Here is a 25,004-nt window from a genome sequence, read left to right on the forward strand (position 1 = left end):
ATGGGAGCAAAAAAGAAGCTACTGCAAATCAAAGAAGCCTTTCAGCTGGCCCAGAAGCCTCACCAGAACCAGGCGAAGCTTGTTGTGGCTTTAAAGAGCACCTATAACCAGGTACGCCCGCCCTTGGGGCGTGCCAGCGGCTGGGAGGAGCGGTGACCCACCGGGCTGAGGGGAAAATGAGGGCCCTCAGGAGCTGTCCTGCTTTTCCGTCGGGGGACAGAGGCCCTCTTCGGCTTTGTTTCCCCTAAAACAAGCGTTGCAGCTGGTATGCCCAAGAGGAGCCCTGCGACTTCAGGAAAAAAAAAAAAAACCAAAACAACAAACCTCTAAGCCACACGCTAAACTTATACTCAGTTGTCTCCTGCGAACGTGGGCGTAAGAACAGCCCACGGCAGGTATTAATGATGTTGCTGGAAGGTGTTTGGATACCCGACAAGTAGGTGTGACACAGGATAATAATGGATGAGGGTGTCGATTGCCGTTCTGAAACCTGTTCGCAGGTAAATATAAACTCCAGAATGGATCCCAGCGATCAAGACATATATCTGCTGTGGAGTTAAAGCAACATATTAAGTGAAGAGTGTGTAACAGCAAGTGTGCCCTAACGGCTGGCTTTAGTGCTTTAAAAATTTGAATGGAAGCTGTCAATTATAAAGCCATTTATTTTATTTTTCTGCAGTACTGCTTTTGAAAGATGAACCAGGTAGTTATCTCTTGTTATGGTGTGATTTTTACTTTTTTTTCAGTTGGAAGATAAGAAAGATTTTAATGAAAAATTCATTAATTTCCTTAAGTATGCTATGATAATCTACAAACGGGAACCGGCAGTGGAACAAGTGATCAATTTTGTGGCTAAATTTGTTACTTCATTTTATCAAATGGAGAAAGAGGACGATAGTGAGGAAGGAGAAGAAGATAATTTGCTTCTGAATTATGTATTTAACTTTCTGCTTGAGGTACAGTAACACTATTAAATTTTTAACATAACAAATGGAAAATTCATGCAGTGGGGAAAACTTAATGGTGCTCGATGATACCTACAAACTAAAACTTAAAAAGTGAAAGCAAGGCAAAGCTAGTGCTTTACGAGTAATGCCACCCCCACAAACCCAACCCCTCCCCCCGCCCCCAATAACCAAACAACTGGATTTCAAAAGTTAGTCCTGTGAGAAGATACCAACTATTTTCTTATCTGGCTGTCAGATGTGTCATTATAGGATTTACTATAGGTGCATTTATAAGTGTGAAATTGTTGAAGTGTTGTGGAAATGAATTTACACTGTTTCTTTGATAAGTAAAAATATTAAAATATCTTTCATACAGGTATGGTTGGCATATGTATTATTCCTTTTTGCTTACTGCAAGTGTTATATAGAAGGAAGTTCAGCAGTTCCAATGGCATGAAAACACAAGCAGAATTACATTTTCTTAAACTAGTGTTTTGACATGGAAAATTATTGGTCAGGCCAAGATCACTAGTCATCATTGCTAATAGCTTCTTTGTTTATTCTAATGTTTTATGGAGACAGAGGGTAAGTTAGCTAATGTACTGTAGTCCGCACTGAGTGGTAAGCATGTTTCTTCCGTTGTGAAGGCATTGCTAATTATGTAAAGTGCCATTGATATAAGTGATGGGCCATAATTGTTTTCCAGTTCTGTGACTTTTTAATCTTATTAAAAATAAGCTTAAATAGGAAAAGCTTTTGAAATACCGAAGTGCATATTTCATGTACTGTATAGAATATTAACTACTTACATGTGCATATTAACAGCCTTTAGTTGGAAATAAGAAAAGTGTGATTATAAGAATACTTTTTTTTTTTTTTTCCTTTCCCTAAGTCTCACAATGCGAACAGCCATGCAGTTAGGTTTCGAACATGCCAGCTTGTTAATAAGATTTTGGGAAGTATGCCGGAGAATGCCCAGATTGATGATGATTTATTTGATAAAATTAATGAAGCTATGCTGATTAGACTTAAAGATAAATTTTCAAATGTGAGAATTCAAGCTGTCTTGGCTCTGTCGAGACTTCAAGATCCTAAGGATGAAAACTGTCCTGTTATTAATAGTAAGTAGTTTTGGGTTTTTTCTTTTGTTTAAGATCAACATTTGTTGATTTACATTACTTTAAAACCTTTTTATGCATTTTTTTAAAGCATTGAGTAAACAAATCTTAAAGGGTATTCTTGTAATAATTCATCAGCTGTGGAGCTCTTTGCCAGAGGAGGTTGTAGATGCAAGAGTTGTGTGTGTTCAAGGGGAAAAGACAGAATTGTTTAAAGGAGAGGTCCACTGGAGATTAAATGCCAGATAAATCATATTGGGCTCAGGCTATTCTATGAACTGAATGTAGCTGAAGGATGACGAGAATAATAATGTGTTGTGAATTGGGGTGGAGATATGATATATGCTTGCACAGTCCTTACCCTCTAAGGATCCTTTTGGACTATTAATTTAATTGGATTTGTACAAAAACACTTTGAGGAGAGAGATGATAATATAAAAACTAATTTTGCCTAAAACTATGGCTGTCTGCACCATGAGAGGCAAACTGGTTACTGACATTGTTGACCTATGCTTTTTTGGTGTGCCTTTTTTTTTTTTTTTGAATCTCATCTTTCTTCCTGCAAGAGACCAGCACCTCTGTAATCCAGGTTTCTTGATGCTGTTTTTGTGCCGTTTGTGGGTTTCTTTGTGTATGGTATGATTCTTGACTAAGCCTCTACTTCCATTGCCTCAAGGTAGATGGACTGTAGGTTTGTAACGGCACAGTTGCTGTTGTGTAAACTGTGCCCTGATTAAACTTTATATGCTGTCTTTTGTGAAGAGAGTAAGTTAGCTGGGTTTTTTTTTGTTGTTAAGGTACCTTCTTTGAAATTATATTTTCCAAGTGTTTGTTTATAAGTTGCTTATTTAGGAGCACATAATTTCATAGTCAGTCATAATCTCACAGAGGAAGAAGATGAATTCGAGTATTCTCTGATTAAATTATTTTTGTTGTTCCTTTTAATTTTGAAGAAGGGTCAAGAATATAACAAAAAGCATTACATGAGAGATTTACTATTTGGGTTTTGGTAGGCTTTATGGAGTTTGCAGTTTTCCATTTATAGGAAAATTTGAGGATCTACCTCAAAGGTAATGAGGATGTATAGCCAGTGAATAGAGGTCTTAAGGAGCCAACATTTGGAAGGGTTTTGTTTTGTGTCCAGTAAATGACGAAGTGGTTATTTATAGGTGGGATCTAGAGTAGCAGTTTTCAGAGTTATCAACTGAAGATCCTACTTATGAGTGCAAATACTGTTTTCGTAGTTGAATTTCTTTTGAGATCATAGCTCAGCATGTAATTGCCATAAAATCTTGGGGTTGTGACCTGAAACTGTTCCCTGAATTTGTATGAGCTACGCAGGGGTGGGGAAGGGGTTTTAATATAATAACAACTGCTGATTTTTTTTTTTTGAGTATTTTCTGTTTTTCTATAATGTTTCAAACTCTTATGAAAGCATTGTTATGAGTATTTTACTTTCAGTTTACAGCACGTTGCTTGAAAATGATTCAAATTCAGAAGTGAGGCGTGCAGTGCTGTCATGTATTGCTCCATCAGCAAGGACTTTGCCAAAAATTGTAGGCCGCACTATGGATGTAAAGGAAGCTGTCAGGAAGCTGGCATATGAGGTAAATTGGATCACTTAATATTAATTTCAAAGACTGACTTAGGAAGAAGGCTTTAAATCTTTTATTATATTTCACTGGTTAAACACTAAGAACGGTCAAATAATTTATTTTCCTGTACCAGAATTTTGAGAAGGGAGTGATTTAATACAAGTTTTCAAGTTAAATCCTCTGAACTTAACTGCAGAACTTGCTTGACAGAAATTACTTTTGTGATAGAACTCAGCTCTTCAGGATCATACAGTAAAAGTATAAATTATGTTTACGGTCTGTTGTTTTCTATCTATGCATTTTGTGATGTTTGTGAAGCAATTTTCTTCTCTATTATTACATAATAGATAATTAAGTAAAGTTAGGATCACAGCAATGCCAGTGTAAAAATTTTGCATATTTTTGGTATTCCAGTTTTGAGAAGTATCAAACATTACTTATGTTTATATGTAGAGGTAAGGGCAAGAAGGTATGCTACTATGCATATTTCTTGTGCAGGCATCTTAGGCAAGATCTTAAGATGTTCAATATTTTCATGCAGAACCATCTTCTGTTCTCTCTTAACTTAGATTAAATTCTATTTTTTAACCGAATCTCCGTGTTACTAGGCTTTGAAAAAAGTACATACTTCAGTCGTTTCATTGCAGGTATTCATTGCTCTTGGAGCTTTGAAGAGAGAGAATAGTTTTCATATCCAGGTGTTGCATTCAAGCGGAGCTGCCATGCTTCTAAGCTATCTGTTAACTTTATTCTTACTTTATTTTATTTTACATTTTCTTCCGTGCACAAGAATCTGCTTGTTAATGTATTGCTACAATGCTGATGGTGTAGGTATTACAGGCTTTTATTGACTTATGATTTCTGTGGATGGATAAAACTGAGCGTTTAAAACCACAGGTAGTTGATGAATTCAGTTGTTATTATTTGTAGAAATGTGTTTTAATGTCTTAATTTTTTTTAAGGTTTTGGCAGAAAAAGTTCACATGAGAGCTCTGTCAATAGCACAGAGAGTAAAATTGTTGCAGCAAGGGCTTAATGACAGATCTGGTAAGAGATCATCTTTTTTAACATCTTAATACAAATGTTTGAGAGAATACTTTCTGATGTTTTGGGCATGACTTCTGTGGAAGCTGTGATGGCAACAATAAAGGAGCCCAAAGGGAGTCACGAGGTACCAGGAAATGTTTAAGCACAAGAAATTCTGCTTGATGCTGTGGTTTTCCAGTCCCCTTATAGTGGACAAACCAGAAAAGGATTGCACTGTAAAAAAAAACTTGAAAGCCCTTGAGCTCTAAAATAGGACCAAATGCTATTAAAAACCAACAATGTAATTAAACACAGAAGTAGAAAAATATAATTATTTAAATCAGTGTATTTTGAAACGTTTCATTACAGATATTTTTGTAACTAATAAATATATTAAATAATTGGAATGTAGACATTCATATCAGTTTGATAATTGTTTGAAAATGTTTCCTGTGTGCTTTCGGAGAGAAATCTTCTCAGCTGGTTAGTCTTTTGTTTAACTAGCTTGATTTTTTTTAATGAATTTTTGATTGACCATCATTAATTTCATTATGAAGCAGCTTTATTGTATTTGATGTCTTCTCTACTGTATTATTTTTATATAAAGAGCCATTCCGAATGTACCCATAATTGTGGTGGTGTTGCCAAAAGATCAAAAGGTCACATGCATTTGAGTGAGACAATTTTGGCCTGCCTACATAGAACATGGCTTTTTTTTTTTTTTTTTTTTCCAACAATAGCAATTATATACATGCATTTTGCAATAAAAGCTGCCAGTTTTATGAAGTGCTATTGTGTTATCCGCATGCTTTGGAAAGTCTGTACTAAGTCCTGTTGAATTTTACTCTGGGAATTTTCCTTGCTTAGTGGTGTGCTGGTTGTGAACTGTGAGAAATATGACCTATGTGGTTATTCACTTAAAGAACAAGACAAAAGTACTGTGTTCATTCGTAACTGGAGCTCTTAAAGGTGTCATATGTGCATGTGGGTTTTTTTGATCTACCTTTCTTTTTGGCTAGTTTGGGATCATGTTCTTGACAGCAAAGGAACAGAGGATCAGCTGAGTGCTTTCTTATGCTCTATAGAACTACACTTAAAAAGAAGTCCTCCTTCTGTATAATAAGTTTTCATTAGCATTTTTCCTCACCTACCCTGAATTGTTCTATAGTAGTCTAATGAAGTTTGTCAGGTTTTGTTTTTGAAGTCCAGCAGTGAAAAACTTATGTTCTGAATTACTATTTCTTATCAGTATACTAGTTTGCTGTTTGACTTAACTAGCTGCTGCTTGTCTGCTGGCTGCCTCTTTCCCCCCCCAATAATCCTTGCTCTTGACAGATAATTCTTCTGTCTTAGGGTGAATGTGCTTCTGTTTCAGTAATCTTTCAAAACTGGGGGGGAAGCTACCTCCACTATTTTTCCTGTGATCTTTCACTTGTCAAGAACAAGGATTTGCTGTATTCCCTTAGTGAGAAGGTACAGCCTTTCTACATGGCCAGTATTTCAGTAACACTGAGGGTTCAACATAAAGAACTGCCTTTTTTATGATCCAGAGAAAATACTTTCTCTGCTGATGTCCATTTCTTCCTTAGGATGATTCTTCATCCCAGCTATTAAGGACTTGCTCTTTTTCTTGACACCTAGAATCACAAGGGAAACTATCTACCAGGGCATGTGGCCTCACTGATATCTTTGATATCCTGTGCTCTTTGCTGGATAAAAGATTTTGTGTTCCACACTGGCTGCATTTATATATACATCCACTAGTATTCCCTCATTTTGATCTGTTTTGCAAATTCTATAACCTTGAATATGTGTATCTTTATTGAATTAGTTTATCTGAGTAACTCTCAAGCTAACAAGAGAGGAACTTGCTCATTCAAGTTTGCTGGGTTGAAATTTTGGATGTTTTTCCATATCGGCTTCAGAAGAAGGTTTATAATTAAACAAGACCTAAAAGACGTAATCCAGATTCTCTTAGTTCTGCTTTTCAGGATGCATTCAGCTGTCAATTCTCCACTCTCATTCTCTTTCATTCTACTACATTCTACTAGTTTATGCTTTTCACCTTCTTGGAGAGGTTTCTCAAGACCTTAGTTTAGCACTTTCAAGGCATTTTTACAGCTCTTTCTGAACTCTTGACTATATTTCAGTGCTGTCTTTATTATCGTAAGTAACATATAAGAGGAAAGGTGAATGTCGTCAGTGTGTGTGGACTTTATTTTTTCCTTATATGGGATATTATTTTCTGAAAGGTCCTAAGAGCATACTTGTATTGCTCCCTAGTTGTTATGTTTTTACTTCCACCAGATTGTTAGCCTTTCTACTTCCCTGCTTTAAATCAGTGTGTATGTATTAAAGATGTACGTATTCTAGATGTTCCCGTAAATACTTTTTTCCTTGATTAAATAGTACTCTACTGATCCAGAAACTATTTGTTCATTGTGGCAATGGAGAGGAGGGACTTAAAGTATCTTTATGTTAATTTCATAATCCAGTTGAATAATTGAATTCATACAAGAATTCTGTGTGGCAGTTCAGACCAAAGGTCTGTGTAGTAGTATCCTGCCTCCAGAAGTGGCCTGAAACAGAGCACGTATATAACAATGCTTGCCCAGAATATTTCCTTGCTCTACAAGAGTTCATGGTTTGTAGATTTTCTGGGTTGAGCTGCTGTCTTTAGATGTAACGTTTTTTGGATAGAAGGGGTTTTTTTATTCCCTGGGCGGGGGGGAAAATAAGTTGCCTTAGAAATGTAGTAGTGCTCCACAGGTAGTTCTTGTTGGTGTTTTTTTTTCTTTTTCTAAGGTAACATTAAGCTCAGCTGTATAATAATTTCTTTCCAAAAAGCCTTCTATAGAAAAATGATTTGTAAAAGTATGTTGAAAACTTAGTATTTTTTGACCTTTAATATTTTAAACCGTTTAAATTCCTGTATTATTAGATGTTGTGAAGGAGGTAATGAAGAAGAAGCTGCTTCAAGCCTGGTTACAGTTGACTGAAGGGGATGTTTTGGAATTGCTTCATCGACTGGATGTGGAAAACTGCCCAGAAGTGGCCATCCCAGTACTAAATGCTATATTTTCATTATCTCCACTTTATGACTTAGTTCAGAATTGTAAAAACCTTGACAGCAGGTATGCCGATCAGTTTTCATTTCCAAAAGATGAATATTTTTTTATAGAATATTAAATTAAAGGTTATATTTAAATAGGGAGCAGAGTAATTATTACCTGTGATAAAAGACTGGTATTGTGGTGTAAGCCATGATGTCTCCCTGGTTTTTGTCTGCTTAAGTGTTTTGGATACACTTTTTTCTTAAAAGATCTGTGTTCACCAGCTGAAAATGATTGTGCCAGATTAGCAAGAGGAAAAAATGAAAAATGTCTTTGACTTCTTGTTTCTTGAACACCCCAAAAATCACACTCTTAGAATTTAAGTGGCAGTAAATTAATCAACTAAACAAGCTTTTCTATAAGTAATGACTTAGAGTCTAATTTGGTTTATTTCCTGTACTGTCTGTACAGCTTACAACAAAGTCAATGCTCTAGTTTACCCCTATAACTGTATTTTCCTCTGTTCTTTTAACCTATGATACTGAAAAGCTCCTTTTCTCCTGTTCCTCCTCCCTCTCAGTAATGGTCTTTCTCACATATTTCCTAGTCCTCTTTGGCTTCCCTCTATCCTTGTTCCTGAGCTAGAGGCAGCACAATTTGGGGATGGTTCAGTTATTGATGAACTGTTTGGAGAATCAATCATAATGGAATTATTTGGCTCGTGTTTCAGCCTTCTTTTAGAGGTATTTTACTTATATCAATGGAGCTTGACAGAAGTTGGTATCTTAGAGGCTTTTCCTGTGGTAATGTTTGGTAGAATTTGACTGAGTGAGTTCCTAAGCTATGAGGGAGATGGCGTGATGAATATTAAGGTCCATAAAGCAAAAATGAAGGAGGGAAGAAAACAAGAAATTCGAAGTTGTAGGAGATTGCTAAGGGAGGCAAAAAGGTGTGAGAAGAAACAGTCTGAGTTAATTGAGGCAACCAGAGTGGAGTGATTAACAGTGGTAGGAGTCTAATCTCAGATAAGAAACTTCAGTGACATTGTCATTGATTAAAAAGTGATAACAAAATCTTATTCTGTGCTTTGGGGGAAAATGTGTAATGTGTCTTGCATAGGACAATAGGAAGTGTCTTGCATTCTAGTAATAGGTTGTGACATGTTTTGAAATCAGTAGATGCTACATGCATTGCACTCCAAAGCTATAGATCTGGGCCTGTCTGGCTTTAAAAAACACCAATAATGGTGAAATAACTTTCTTACAGCCTCTGAAAATGTGCCAATATCTTAAGAGGTTCAAAGGAAGAATTTATATAGTTATGAACTTGTCAGTCTGACTTTTGATCCTGCACAAAATGAGTTTCCATTCTGAAAGACTGGGCTAACTGAGAATTTTTTTAAGAAGTAGATCTGTTAGACTGATGACATTTTGAGCAGTGAGTGAAATTATTCAACTTGTAATAAAGTTATTTGATTTATGGAAAATATGAGGCTTGTTCTTGTATGATTCTGACTACAGCTTGAGTGATGCAGTATCAGTATGAGAAATGCTTAGATTTTTGAAGTCTTATGATTTCCGTTTGTTAAATTTACAAAGCCATTATATGATCAGTTTTCATCTACATGTTGCTGGGGTTTTTTTGTTGGTGTTTTTTTTTTTTTTGTGTGTGTGTGTGAGGGACCTAAAAGGAAAACCAAAATTGTTGATAGTTTGCAAGTAAAATGGGATTCAAGGGAGTGAAAAGTACCACTGCCAGTGATATGCTGTCTTTTCTGTTTTGAGGTAGAATTAATGCATAACTTAATGTTCTACTTCTGAAAACAAAGATTATATGCCATGCTTAGCATGGAAAAGATGATGATTTTAAGACTATGAGTGGGGGTCGTATGACTGGCAAACGGAGGATGAGCTTACAGAGATGCTGAGAAGCAGTTCTATTTTTGCATTTGCCATACTATGATTGCTACCGAATATTGTGTGAAGATCTTGTATTAAGAACAGAAGAAACAATTCATAAACACAAGCTGAAAAATAATTTAATGCAGTTGTTGCAGTTCTGCAGATGGAGTTCAGTTTCAGACTTGTACAGTGATAACAATGTTTCATAGAGTTCAAGTACTTGGGTGGTTGCTCTAGGAGGTCTGAAGGGCTGAGCAGAATCTTTCGGCAAACTGATATGAACAGCTTTGATTTAACTCTGTCCTCACTTAAGGAAGTGGAAATTTTTGCCAGTCTTTAAGTATTTCTCTGGAGAATACCTTTGACAGGATTCTATTTTCATCTTAGGAAATAATATATTTCTGTGCATTTGTTGTCTTTGACCCTATTTTATTTATCTCTCTGTATTTATTTATGTGTTTTTGTTTAGAAAAGTGATTCCACTGGAAGACTTAACAGCTGAGAATGTGTTATATTGGAGATGTCTTTGTGAATATCTAAAATCAAAAGGTGAAGAAGGTGAAGATTTACTAGAACAGATGTTGCCAGAACCAGCTATATATGCAGATTATTTATTAAGGTACATTCCATTTAAAAATAAATCTCTTACTACTAGAATAGTGGTTTTTTTTTTGTTGTTTTTGAAGTAGAGAATGTTTTTTTTTTTTATTCAACTATTCATGTTTCCTCCAAAGCTGAAGTTGTGCTTGAGCAGTGATTTTTTTTTTTTAATTTTTTTTTTTAGATTTTTGAGAAGATTTACTTCTCTAAACAAAAACTGTAAAAAGCAAATTTAGAACTTGAAAACAATTTTTGGAATATCCTTTCTCATGAATTATCAGCAAGATGGACTGGTAGATCAATAGCATAGAATTCTTTGCATTTAAGATAGAATAACTGTTCAGTAATATGCAGCTACCCTTTGTCCATCTGTTAGTATGTAGGTTGCTGTATGTTTGTAAAGAGCTTGCAGAAAGAGGTTTTTTTAGACCTTGCAGAAACTGATACTTTTTCATTGTTGTAACTTGTGAAAATAAAGTAAAATTTGGCTCCTGTCCCCAGAGAAGTGTTTTTGAAACTGAAAGTTCATTCCCTTCTCTTTGCCCTGATCAGACAGGCATGCTTCCCAAAACCTTATGTTTGAAGGCAGTGACAGAGCTGCTAAATGAGCCAATTACAAAATGTATAATCAAGCAAAACCAATGAATGTTTTGTTAAGTCAATAGTTTTACCGAAGTGAAGAAAGGTAAATTTTTTTGTCTCAGTGGAATACTTTAGTCTTAATGTAAAATTTGAACAGAATTTATGTGAGAATGGAGAATGCTGAGAAATCTTAACTGAGGTATTGTACTTGTAGATTGAAGCTTCCTGAAATGATTATAAATCAGATCTGCTGAAAACCACGTTGTTTTGATAGACGTTTCCAATTAAAAATATGCATCTTCTTTTCTCACTTCAGTGGGTGTAGTATACTGGTAGTACTCATACAAATCATTGCTACTTTTCAATGTGGAATGTGCCAACACGTTTCACAAGTTTTTAATAAATGAAGTGTCTGTGCTTCCTTGATTTTGAAACGTGGATCTAGTCTGATGGGTGTAAATTTATTAATTCATAATTAATTGAAGAGTCCATAAAAAAATTGTGCTCCCCCCCAAAAAAAAAGGTTTTTTTTTTCATCCATCTGATCTTACTCAATATACTTTCAATTATCTTCCCCTTCAGGAAGACGCTGAGTAAGATTAATTAGGTTTGCTGGTACTTGTTTGTAGTATCAACTGTTAAACTATTCATTGGTGAGCTGTGCCACCAGTTGTTTCAGGTAAGATTTGCAATTGTGCAATGAAAGTCTTGATTTACACTATAAGAGTATATCAGTTAGGAGGAGCAAGAAACTGCAAGTGATCGATACTTAAGAAAAAATGCAGGATTGTAAGCTTCATTCAGATATTTCACTATTATCAGGTACAGGTAACATGATTGTTAAATGATCAGAAACAGCTGCCTACATTGTTGTAATTTCAGATGTTCTTAAAGAGTAGCTACATGCAAAGTTTTTGTCCTAACTTTGAAGAAATTTTAAAAATTTGATAAATTTAATGAGCTGTTGCTGAAAAGTATATGCAAAGCTGTGGTAAAAATAAGCATCTTTTTCACAGATAATATCAGTATTTGAATGTTATATACTCAGTATTGAATTTTGTACATGATATGTTTCACTCTAGATTTTCTGAACATGCATGCTCTCGTTGATGCATAAAATTTTGATAAAAGAACAATGACTCTAGAAAAAGAAAGAAACAGATCAAACTGATTACACTTTCCGTACTATGTGGCTGAGTGTATCTGACAACAGATTATTGTTCTTCTGGGATGGCATACTCGATCAGATGAAGAATTTAAAATTCTCTGCCCACTTTAATGATTTTCTTGTATTTTCTCTTGTGGGCAATATAACACTTCTGAACATGTAGAAGAATACATAGTACCTAAATAAGCAGAAAAATACTAGTTGTATATATGAAAAACGGTACATGTATAAATTTATTCCTAAGATGCTGCCTGTACAAGCATAACTTGTCATTTTTGGTTTCTTATGGTTTTGCATTCTCAAACAAGGGATTTTTTTTTTAATGAAGTGCATTATTTTTAAACTGTACATTATTTGCTATAAATAACTTTATGGAACTATGAAAAGGAGAACACAAACATTAATTTTGAAGGTTTGTAACTAAAGTAACCACTTTTTTTTACAGGACAGGAAAGTGGTGGGGGTTTGGATTTTTTTTTAGGGATAGGTGTTTGGTTGGGGTTTTTGTGTGCATTTTTTTTTTACTTTCCAACAATGATTCTGAATGTAATGATATCTATTCAATTTGGATTCAGTTACCTTCAAGATATGCCAGTTCTTACTGAAGAACAAAGAGAAGACTTTGCTTGTTTTGAAAACCTGATGACGAAAGAATTTATAGGCCAGCAACTGATTCGTATCATAGGCTGCATGGATACCACGGAAGAGGGAGGAAGGTATACTTAAATATAAAATCTGTGTTATTTAGCTTATGGCACTCATGCCTGTGGACAGGCATAGTCTCTGTTGGGAAAATAACCTGATCAAACAGACAAAATACAGTTCTAATGCTAGCTGGGAAAAAAGGCATGGTCTTGGAATTGTTCCCCAAAGCGTGCCAAATGTCATCTGCTTACTTTTATGGGAAAATGAGTTTTAATGCAGATACAACATTGTTTGGGGAGAACAAATTCAGTTGTTTTCATAACGTATTCTTGATGTTATGAAGTTACAAGACTGTTCATTTGGTACATAGTATATAAAAAATTAAAGGAGATAAATGGATTACTTCTTAGCAGATGACTTGTAGTAAGTAGCTTGTGTGTTTCTTACATTTTTAAGCCCAGTCTGCTAAGACCTAAAAGGTTACAGATGTTTTAGATGCTAAGCTCAATTGGGCTCTGTTAACTGATTCCTATAATTTGAACAGCCTTTTGATGTGAAGTAATAAGAGTGAATAAATTTGGAAGTTCATACCATCACAGGCATTTTATGAAAAATTGCTGTGTTTGTACTATCGTAACAGCAATATATGGAATGCTTTATATGTAATGCTAGACTGGCAGGATAGTTTAACTTGTAATTTTTTTTTTTAGTTTCCAGCCAGGTAATTTCTATGACAGCATTCTACAGTATTGATACTCTGACTGTTTTCTGCTCATATGACCTTTCATTGGACAGTAGTGACACCTGATAAAAAAATTAAGCATTTTCTAATCAAGAGAAATGAGGTAAAATCAGGAAAAGACAAATGTTGCTAAGTAAGAATATGTATTTAGCAGTTAATACAGCTATAGAGAAGTTTCTCTTATAATGTATCGTTAAGTCTTCACACTAACTCAAAGTGGGTTATATATTAACTCTTATATCTTCCATTTTCTTGAATAAGCAAACAAATTTTTTGTTTTTTCTCTAATGTAGAAAGCATCTGTTAGTTACTTTACAAAAGATTCTCATTCTACCTGCAACTTCAACAGCCCTTATATCTCTGCTTACGGAAAGATTACTCAGTGTGGTTGAGGATGATGACAGGAGGATTCAAATTGTAAGTAATTCTAAAGGCTCATTGTTTTCTAGGCTCTGCCTTCCCTGTATATCAAACAGCCTTTATGAAGCTTTGTAACAGAAATATCAAGAATTAAAGTATTTTTAGTTTGGAAAAGCATTTATGTTTTCACCCCAGATTTTTTTTTTTTTTTTTTTTGGCATAGCTGCTGTGGTTTTCTAAAGATCCTTAAGAGTATTTGTCTGGTGTTGTAAATGTAATCCTCCAATTAGGAAAGTATTACACTTCGACAGCCTGTTTCAAAATCCTTTGTCATGTTAGACCCAAACAAGTTTGACTAGAACATTCAAAGTGAAGATAATGTACATTTCCAGGGCTTGTGGTTTAACCTGAGCTGGCAACTAAGCCCCACACAGCTGCTTGCTTACTCCCCCACCAGTGGGATGGGGGAGAGAATCGGAAGAGTAAAAGTGAGAAAACTCATGGGTTGAGATGAAGACACTTGGTAGGTAAAGCAAAAGCTGCACATGCAAGCAAAGCAAAGCAAGGAATTAATTCACCACTTCCCATCAGCAGGCAGATGTTCAGCCATCTCCAGGAAAGCAGGGCTCCATCACGCATAATGGTTACTTGCGAAGATGCCATCACTCCGAATGTCCCCCCTTCCTCCTTCTTTCCCCAGCTTTATATGCTGAGCGTGACGTCATATGGTATGGAATATCCCTTTGGTAAGCTGGGGTCAGCTGTGTCCCCTCCCAGCTTCTTGTGCACCCCCAGCCTACTCGCTGGTGGGGTGGTGTGAGAAGCAGAAAAGGCCTTGATGCTGTGTAAGCACTGCTCAGCAATAACGAAAACATCTCTGCATTATCAACACTGTTTTCAGCACAAATCCAAAACACAGCCCCATAACTGCTACTGTGAAGGAAATTAACTCTATCCCAGCCAAAACCAGCACATTCTCCACTCCTTATTCCATACCATTTATGTTGTGCTCAGGTTCCATACTATCCAATACATCTTCATTAACCCCCACCACCCTTCCCATCCTTTGATAGAATACACATATATAATTCCCTTAGTCTATAGGCTGCCCCTATAAAATGTCTTTAAAATGTCTACAAAATGTCCATTGAGTTCATTTAGTCCATGACTTTGGGCTCCATCTGTTATGGTGGTCACTCAGGACAGAAGAGATGGTGTGTTGCATGGAGTTATTGGGCACCAAAGCCAGCTCAGGTTGGGTCACTGCTGCGGTTGCACTGCTCCTTGTGTGACTTGTCCTCCACTGGTTCAGGTAGTTCCTGCTATACTAATTCCTATAACATGCGACTCAAATCACAGATTACAACAATTTAAAGATATATCCATTACAGTCTCCACCCCTGGTCCCTTTGGACCAGACCGTAGGGTTTAATGTTGTAATGAACTCCTCCCCTTGCCCCTGCTCTGGCTTGGACTTATCCACAGACTGCAGTCCCTTAGGGGTGTACCTGCTCCAAGTGGAGCCTTATCTGTGAGCCACAGTCTCTCCAGGGGTATACCTGCTGAGGCATAGACTTATCCACAGCCGCAGTCACTTTGAGGTGCACCTGTTCCAGCGTGGCCTTCTCCATGGGCCACAATGCCTTCAGAGATATACCTGCTCCAGCATGTCCTTACCCACAGCCACAGTCCCTTCAGGAGTGAACCTGCTGTAACATGGCCTTTACTTATGGCTGCAGTCCCTCCAGGGGTGTACCTGCTCTGTCGTGGTCTTATCCATGGCCACATGCTTTGAGGTGCTCCAGCATGTCTTCATGCACAGCCACTGATGCTTCAAGGTGTACCTGCTGCAGCATGGACTTATCCACAGTCACAGATGGTTTGAGGTGTACCTTCTCTAGCGTGGACTTACCCTTGGGCCACAATCCCTTCAGAGGTATACTTGCTGCGGCACAGACATAATCACAGCCACAGATGCTTCAAGATATTCCTGCTCTAGCATGGGCTTATCCACGGCCACAGATGCTTTGGGGTGTCCTGCTCCCGTGTGGACTCATCCACAGGTCACAGTCCTGTCGACTCGAGTTCACACTGGAGTTTCAACCTGTCCAGCAGCACAGAAATCCTAGCATTATAGTACATATATAATCTTAGCATTATGTAAGCTTAGCATTATAGTACGTACATAATCTTAGCATTATAGTACAATAGTAATAGTAAATGTGTGCATTTCTATTATTCTAGTGAAATACACCAATTCGATACATTCTGTTGATTTGGGTGCAGATTAAGAGAATGTTAAAGTGAGGTGATATGATACAAGATAGATCAAATTAAGACTATCCTGTCTCATTCAGTCTTTAGTTTTCCTCGTGTTTCATCTCATTTTTTTATTAATGTAAAGACTTTAAAGAAAACCCCTAACCAACTGAAAAGCTCTCAGCCTAGTTCTGCTTCTAGTTCTATACATGTATTTGGCTTGAAATTAAATTACTTATGTGGCTTCTTATACTACATATGGTGGTTTATAGACCTTTAAATGGTAGTGTTCTTAGTTGTATTTTGACTGAAGTAGTAACAGATGAAAAACCTTACTCTTGCTACTGGTAATTCTTTTTAAAGCATATGTTCAGCCTTAGAGGAGATGGTGCCTGTGAACTGTTGGCATAGAAACTGCTTAACTTATTCATGGATACAGAGTCTTCTATTTTCTTGCTTACCTAGCTAAATGGTAGAAAACACTAGACTTTCATGGTTAGACTATATATTGTCAAATTGAGGATTTATTTGCAGTGAATTAGCTGTTAAGGAAAACTGCACAGATGTTCAGTACTTTTTCAGAAGGATGGTATTTTAAATTTGGAAAAGTTAAATGCTTAGTATCTGATATCTGAGCTAAAATTAATGACGCTAATATATTATTTGTAACAATAGATTGCGGAAATTATATCAGAAGTTCGTGAGCCGATAGTTACAGTCGACCAGCCTGTCGATGTTGCTGAAATGAGAAAGCGGGAGCTTAAGGTGAGCAGATCTTAGTTGACAAGAAAAATCTTTTTTAGCATATGCATCTAGTAAGAGTTTTATATAGTAGGTATTGTTGGCTAGTGTCAATAGTGTATTGTTGGCTAATACCATGAAGGTTATGGTATTATATTAATTTTCTTTTTACTTTATATTTCAGTTGGCTGAAATAAAAGTGAAACTTTTTGAAGCAAAAGCAGCTTTGGAAGAATGCATTACTCTACAGGATTTTAATAGAGCATCAGTATTAAAAGAGAAAATAACTGAGTTGGAACACACAAAAAATGATCTGATAAAAGCAGCAGAGCAACCTGAAATTAAAGAAATACGTGTGGAGAAGGTCTGTTTTTCCTTCCGGTATTCCCAAGTGCTGGTTATGTTTTGATGTTTATTCATAACTTTAAAAGAAAGTGCAGTTTGGCCTTGTATCATCTAAATTTTAAAAACTGAATGAACATTTATGGTATTAGTATTCTTCTGCATGTATAGAAGCTGATGGTATGCGCTAGCAAAAAATGGATTGCAGTTAAACTGCTCTCGTCTTTGAGTAACTAAAGAATTCTAAAAGGGTCTTGTTTTTACTGCTTTTACTCTTAACTACCTGAAAACATGTACCGGAATCTCTTTTTTTCATCGTAGTTTATAGACAGATTTTGATTAATGTGTAGTGGAGAAGAAATGTTTATTTGGGTAGGGAAAAATCATGATTAATGTCCCAGTTCTCCTTATCACAGCCACCATTTGTATTAATAACCGTTTTCTCTTTTCCCTGACCCACTTGAAGAATGATCCTGAAACGCTGTTGAAGTGTCTGATGATGTGTTATGAGCTTCTGAAGATCATGTCGCTTTCTAAAGGAATTGGTCCAACCATTAATGGAATGATTGAATCTCTGGTATGTAGGAATAAATACTGTTTACATTATAATAAAAATGGATACATCATAGATGGCCCTTAGGTGCTGGCAGGATGGCTTGTGATTATTTCACTATCACTTTGCTGTATCAGTAGTGCTGTGTCTGGTGCTTTTAAGCCTTCCCAGAACCTAGTGCCTTGGAGATGTAGTCCAGATATGCTGTTCTGAGCTCCGAACTGGTTGTGGCAGACAGACACTAAAATAAAACAGGAATACGATAAATATTTGACTAATGCATGGCAGTGTCAGACAGGGCTGAGTTACACTGTGCCAAGTGTGGTGCTTAGGCATCTGCTTGCTGCCCTTGCTTGTACTTTAATTACTTGGATTTTCTATCAGCTGAAGTTATGAGAAATAGAGAACTTTCAGGTTTTTTGTTGCAGTTTGTTGGTTGTTTTTTTAAGCTAGTCAAAAGCTTTTCATCTAGGAGAGGCTGGAACTTATATAGACCTTTCTTTCATCCCTTCCACATACAATGAAAGATGCCTGGGGGGACTCGCCCCCCTCTGTTTTCTTAGCACCTTTGAAGAGCAAAATATTTCAATATTGAAAAGTAAGGCAGTGGCATTATAGGGCTCTTATAGTCTGCGAGATATGCTTCCTAGTTTTCATTGTGAATGGTATGGATTTTAAGATGAACGTTTCTAAATATCACAGACTTTTAACTGTTACTGAGTGTGCAAACAAAATGGCAAAAAAGTAATATGACATTGTATGAATACATGGTGCACCCATATCTGAATACTCTACAATTCTTATCCCATCTATGTAGAAAGCTTATATTTGAATTGAAGGTGGCCGAGAGAAGGGCAGCAAGGAAGAGTATGGAATGGCTTCTATATGAAGAATGACTAAATAGGTTACTTCTTCATAACCTGGAGAAGAGAGGACTTAGGGGTAGGGTCTGAGAGACATTTTATGGAGAAAGTGAATAAGGATTGGTTGATCACCCCATAAAGCTAGCAGCTAGCAAGCTCAAAACAAATTAAACGAGTTGATTCTTCACATGATATGTAATCTGTGGAATTTCTTGTCACAGAATGTATGCATGGGCAACACTGGCATAAATTTCAAGGAACACTGAGCAAGTTCAAGAAAAATAAATACTATGGAATGACTAGGTAAATAGGAACAGCCTCCCAGCTCTGGTGTCTCTCAGCTGCAAATTGTTGGGACCTTGACAAGAATTCTTGAAGTATTTACTTAGTCTGTTTATGTAATACTCTATAGGAATTTGGTTTTGATCTTTTTTGATAATGACACAATGGGCTAGATGACTTGACTCGGTTTGGGCGTTCTTAGAATTCAAACTGCAAACAAAATTGCAACAACAGTTTAGATAAGCGTAAATGTAGTGGAACCACACCTGATTTCTTTCAGAGGTATAGAAGTATTCTTAGAAATCGTAATCAGGGTTGATGTGTTCCCCCAGAAGCCTTTTCTTTTTCATTAGGTCTTTCTTTAATTTTCATATTTGTTATTTATTCCACTTTTCTCCAAGATTCTGCTTTCATTGTTTTTTCCTGCTGTATTTTCACATACTACGTGATTTGGGATATCTTCTTTGTTGTTGTTTAAACTTGAACTCTTTAGTAAATGCAAAAATATAAAATGATGCTATTGTAGTGTTCAACCTGTGTCTAGTCTGGGTTTTCTTTTGTGTGGATTTTTACCATTGTCTTATCAAAACTATTCCAAGTACATGAAAGTGGCATGTGTGTTTTGCAACTTGGAACTGGGTATTGTTTCTCTGCAAGAATGCTGATGTCTCTTATGAAGAAATGTGTAGGTAGGTTTGCTGTTGTGTGTTTGTTTTTTTTACTTCACAATGGTCAACTCAATTTTGTTCAAAAACAAATATTTATTAAAAACAAACACAAAGCAAAACACTAATGTGATTTTTGCCGTTATTTTATTGCTGATTTCAAACAGCATACTCAATCTGCTTCTGTTTATATCTAGATGAACAGAGTATATAGTAATTACCACTTTCCAATCCTATATCAAACTAAATTATTTTTAGTTTCAGGGTGAGCACATTTTAGTAGTCAGTTTTTTATTTTCAATTTATGTATTTCAATTATAAAGTCTAATATTATTGTTTCCAGATACTTCCTGGTGTAACTAATGTCCATCCAGCTGTGAGAAATATGGCAGTTTTGTGTTTGGGTTGCTGTGCCCTTCAGAACAAAGAATTTGCCCGACAACAGCTTGCATTGCTGTTACAGGTAAAACATCTGATGGGAAATGGTCTGTGTGACTAAGTAAATAAAACTAGTCTTGTATCTATAACAAGCTATTCTACATAGTTATGTTATTTGAGAACCAGTGATTCCTGATTTCCTCAAGATCTGGATCTGGAGGGTGTGGTTTCATGTAGATTTCTCTGATGTCTACTAATATTCAAGCTTACATTGTGTCTTGGCAGTAGCGTGCCTTTCCTTTGTAAGGTCACTTGTTCTCTTGAAAGTTTGTAGGAATTCTTTATCTGTAAGGTCTCACTTTCTCGTCTGAATCTGGATGAAATCGGTCACGTATTCATGTCATTAATGTAGAAAAAAGAAGCTGTAGGATTCTGTAAGCCTGCCTGCCTTGGGAAACCAAACTAAAAACATAACTGTGATTGTTTTACATTTCCGTTACATACTTACATGTGATCTTGGGTGTCCAATCTAATTTCTGAATTATTAATTTTGTATGATTAAGTAAGAGTTGTTAATTAGAGAATAAAGCAATATTCAAACTAACAAACGACAGCATGGCCAAATATCTGTGAATATGGAACATGTTGGGTGCCGTAATACTCACATCTCCCACCTTTGTGGTAAATGTTCCCATGCTGAGCTAATTCTATATAAGATGACCCTATTGTTAACTTTTTAGACCCTGGCTTTGAGAGACATGTAGGTGGCCATCGTGCTTTATTAAGAGTGTGTTCATGTACACACTCAAGAGAACTGGGCGTTGACATTATATGCTTGGCTCAGACAAGATGATAGAGCTGTCATTCACCATAGCAGAACTTTGCGTTCCTAAAAAGTTACCAAATCTCCTATTGTTTTTAATCTGCCTTTGAGTATGCCTCATTAAAAATCAGTTTGTCTGTTTAGGGAGGATTTAAGTTGTTTTAGCAGCTTAGAGTTTAGACTTAAGTAATTAATTTCTGTAGGTACTAAAACCCATATTCTTTGTGTAGGCTGCCGTCAAAAGCAGGGTGTTGGACTAAACACATCTAGGATCTCTAGGCTAACCCACTATGTATGGCTTTATTTGAATGTTTATTTGGACTATAATACATATACTAACCTATGCAACTTTGACTTTTATTACTATCCTGTTCCCTACTGTCCTTACATACTGTTTATTTTCATTAATCTGTATAGTATTTCAGAGCAGGGATTCTGTTACATGTTTTTTCTGTAGTGCCTAGCACTATGGAGCTACTATAGGCAAATAGACTTTCTGTTTGTCCGATGTCCGCTTAGAAGTTGAACAATAAAATTACATCTCACACATGCATGCTCACTCTGTGAGTGAAATTCAATTGATTTTATGTAATGGAAATTGCACAGGTGACTTGATAAATTCTTTCCCAGGCTGTATTATAAATTCATGTTTAAACTCTTATCACACCTTCCTAAAGTCTGACATTTGTCCTAAGTATTATAAAAAGTTTCCCAAATTAAAAAATCTTGTTAAAGCAAAAAATCTTATTATGTTCAACATTAATATCGGTGGTCTACTGTAAGATGATGTGTGTATTTTCCTTATTAAACCTAGGTTTTACAAATAGATAATATAAAGGTAAAGCTCAGTGCTTTAAAGGCAATTTTTGATCAACTAATGCTGTTTGGGATTGAGCCATTTAAAGCCAGAAGAGGCAATGACTCTCAAAGTGAAGATGCACACATTAGAACTGACAATTCTGAGGAAGAAAACGAAATAATAGAGGAGGAAGAAGAGACTGCTACAGTTCACAACCTCCTGCAGCTTCTTTCTGGTTTCTTAGACAGTGAGGTAAGAAATACTACAAAATTTGCCTTAGTTTTGTTTTAAAATTATTTTTGCAGAAGGTTTACCATCCCACTAGGTTGCATGTGAACATTACATGATGTGTAATTGAAATTAATGGTTTAATGTTAAAATAGTTGTCCTAGAAAATGATCAGAACTGTGTCGCTGATAGACACTAATGTTACTCTTGAGCCAGCCTTGAATACTGTGCAGGTGCAAATATATGAATATAGAGAGTTGATTGGCAAAATAGGACACAGACTATTATTATGAAGTAATAGTGAAAAACGCTGTGGTCGGTGTGTTGTGTACATGATCAGTTCTTTCTTCAGTTTTCAGAACTTAGGACAGAAGCTGCGGAAGGCATAGCCAAACTGATGTTCTCCGGGAGGCTGATTAGTGCCAAGCTTCTTTCTCGTCTTGTTTTGTTGTGGTATAATCCTGTGACCGAAGAGGATACTCGGCTTAGACACTGTCTGGGAGTTTTCTTCCCTTTATTTGCTTATGCAAATAGGTATGACGTTTGTAAATTATTATGTGAAAATATACATTGATCTAGCAGCTTTAGGAACCTTTTTCGATCTTGCACAAGTAGAAGTTGCACAAATGCAAATTATACCTAAAGGTCTAGTTCAGCCTCCTATGCATATTACTTTTGGATGTACATAATCTCAACCTATGACTATTCAGAAGACTTTCCATTAATTCCCTCTTACCCCTGTGACCTTCCACTTTTTTTTTCTTTCCTAAGCCTATGATTGAAACTGTTCTTCAAGATACTGAATAAAAGATTAATTTAAAAAGATATGCTTTACTTATTTATGTTGTTGAGCACTACAGGTAGACTTTGAAGTGTCACTAAAAAGTAGCTAGCAGGAATGCTTCAAAAGAAAATAATTGGTGCCCAGCAGATATCAAAGCAGCAGGCTTGTTGGTTGTGGTTTGGGTTTTGTTTTTTTAACCAAAGAATAGTACAGCCTAAATTCACAGCAGATTCAAAATTTCCAGTTTATTTTGGTAGTGGACAAAGGAGGCAGAAATCTTATGTAAGGGGATAGGAGCTTAAATAGTAATTCTCATCTCCTTTCACTTGCTCAAAGAAAAAAATGTGTAACTTATTTTTCAGTTGTTGCTAATGGTTTTAGCCAGTCTGAACTAGCTGAGTTTTTGTCTGCCTTTTTTTTTATGGCCAAGATTTAATATAGGCGTATTATGTATTACCTTATGTATTTTTCCAAAACAAATTGAATTATTTTTTTTTTTGTGGCCTATAAATTGATACATCAAGAGGAGTAGTTCAAAGGGGAGTTGGTTTGGAGAGGAAAAAACCCTAACAAATGTATTTTTGATGTTGTCAGGGGAAAAAAAAAAAAGGAGAAAAATACTCAGTCTCCTCCAGAATAGGGTTTTCCCTACTTAAATTCTTTTGAAAATAAGTAACATAAAAACTAATTTCATGTTTCCAGTATCTCTGATATTAAGTAACGAATTTAAGCTTTTAACACTGATTACCTTTTACTTGTGAATGCTGTCTTCTGACCCTGTGAATCTCCAAGTGCAACATGACTTTTAGGTTTGCTTGACAGGAATTAACTCTTCTGAGAAAAGAAAGCACAAGTATTTATTTCTTCCAAAAATCTTGTTAAGCACTGCATTTTTTTTTGCCAAGCTTCCTTGCTTTCTTACACAATGAGAAGTATCTATCCCCAAATAAAAATGCTATCAGGAAGGAGGAATGAGCAAAAGACAGATTAATCTAAATAAAAGATTTAGAGAAATTTATTTCTGTCCTTAAGAGAGAATATGTCTGTATATATCAGTTAGGTTTTCAGTAGTAAGGATGAACTTTCAAACTATTCAGAGGCAGGAAGTGTTACTTAAAAATTACTTGAAATACTGTGTGCTAAAACTTAAAAGGAATTGGTTCTGTGAAGCAGTTTTGATGTCTTGATCCTGCTGGCTGTCTCTACCAAGGTGGTTGCTCCCCCTTTGCTTGGATTGATGTATTGTAAGAGGTCTGTGAACTTTCATCATAGAAGAGAACATTTAGGGGTGAATTAAGGTTTAATTTTGTCTCATTATGCTACTAATATTTGACTCAATTGAAACAGGTCTAACCAGGAATGCTTTGAAGAAGCTTATATTCCAACTCTGCAAACACTGTTAAATGCTCCTGCAACTTCACCTTTGGCTGAAATAGATATCAGTAATGTTTCTGAACTGTTAGTGGACCTGACCAGACCAAGTGGACTGAAACCTCCATCTAAAAAGTCTCAGGACTATCAGGTACAGTGTGTTAAACTGGACAAAAGCAATATTTGTGTCTAGAGATTAAGAACTGACCCCCTTCACTTACTGCTAGCTGTCTGGGCCTCTCTGAGATTCCTAGTATGTCAGAAGCTGGATTAAATGAGTGACTGTTCATGTAATGAAATCTTTTAGCTTGACTTCCCCTCACCACCCCCCCCCCCCCACATTTCCCCTCCCTCTTACAATTAAAAAATGCTAGTAGGAACTTGCACCATGCCTAATTGTCTATATTGGGAAAAGTATTTATAAAAACCAGTTGGTGTACATACTCAAAATACTGTATTTAAGATTCTATGTAAGCTATGTAAAATTAGCCATTAGCTGCTTAAATCAGAATGATCTCATTGCTGTCTTTTGTAAATAGTTCCCAGCGAAATCTGATTTCTTTCCTTTACAGGACTTAACAGTGCATGATAGTTTAGCAATGAAAATTTGCAATGAAATCTTGACGGACCCAACCGCACCAGATGTTCGTATTTACGCAAAAGCTTTAAATTCACTAGAACTCAGTAGCTCTTCCACAGCAAATCTTCTGGTTCTGCTCAATGAGATTCTAGAGGTAGTACATAAATAACATGGTACTTACTTTTCTAATCATTAGCAATCTAATATTCTGATATGCTTAAAAATGAAGTGCCTTTTGTTTACTATGATGACTGGAATTTCTCTTTTAACCAGTCTTTGAAAATTAATTTTTGATGAGTCATTTACAAAAACCTGAGCTGATATCACTGTATAGTTTACGTATTTCAGCTACCATAGATAGTAAAACCAGTGTGAAACAGTGTGCCCAACTTGATACATTTCAGTACAGTAAGTTCTTTTGATAACTGTGGTGTAGTTATTTTTCTAATGTTAAAATAAAATTCAATATTAAGTCTTTTAAAGTTTGGATGGCTTCTCTTAATTATTAACAGCTGAAATTTTACACCTAAAATGATGTAACTGTAAGATCACTGCGCAACATGAAAAGGGTGCTTGATTTAAGATGAAGTGGGAAGGGA

At 36.0% G+C, this 25,004-nt stretch overlaps 1 protein-coding gene across 2 annotated transcripts in view; it reads left to right on the forward strand.

The window, feature by feature from the left end:
* Positions 1-25,004, forward strand: part of NCAPG (non-SMC condensin I complex subunit G) — a 28,849-nt gene continuing 3,845 nt past the window's right edge. For both annotated transcript variants that reach the window (XM_068403591.1, XM_068403593.1), the window contains exons 1-17: positions 1-111; positions 747-956; positions 1,840-2,068; positions 3,527-3,672; positions 4,623-4,707; positions 7,628-7,820; positions 10,110-10,259; positions 12,566-12,706; positions 13,671-13,794; positions 16,672-16,761; positions 16,922-17,101; positions 17,546-17,656; positions 19,786-19,905; positions 21,458-21,694; positions 22,023-22,204; positions 23,802-23,976; positions 24,398-24,559. In XM_068403591.1, the coding sequence (XP_068259692.1) occupies positions 1-111; positions 747-956; positions 1,840-2,068; positions 3,527-3,672; positions 4,623-4,707; positions 7,628-7,820; positions 10,110-10,259; positions 12,566-12,706; positions 13,671-13,794; positions 16,672-16,761; positions 16,922-17,101; positions 17,546-17,656; positions 19,786-19,905; positions 21,458-21,694; positions 22,023-22,204; positions 23,802-23,976; positions 24,398-24,559 (2,646 nt within the window). The remainder of the gene's footprint in view (positions 112-746; positions 957-1,839; positions 2,069-3,526; positions 3,673-4,622; positions 4,708-7,627; positions 7,821-10,109; positions 10,260-12,565; positions 12,707-13,670; positions 13,795-16,671; positions 16,762-16,921; positions 17,102-17,545; positions 17,657-19,785; positions 19,906-21,457; positions 21,695-22,022; positions 22,205-23,801; positions 23,977-24,397; positions 24,560-25,004) is intronic.

Source organism: Nyctibius grandis, chromosome 6 (assembly GCF_013368605.1).
Source record: "Nyctibius grandis isolate bNycGra1 chromosome 6, bNycGra1.pri, whole genome shotgun sequence".
NCBI lineage: Eukaryota > Metazoa > Chordata > Aves > Nyctibiiformes > Nyctibiidae > Nyctibius > Nyctibius grandis.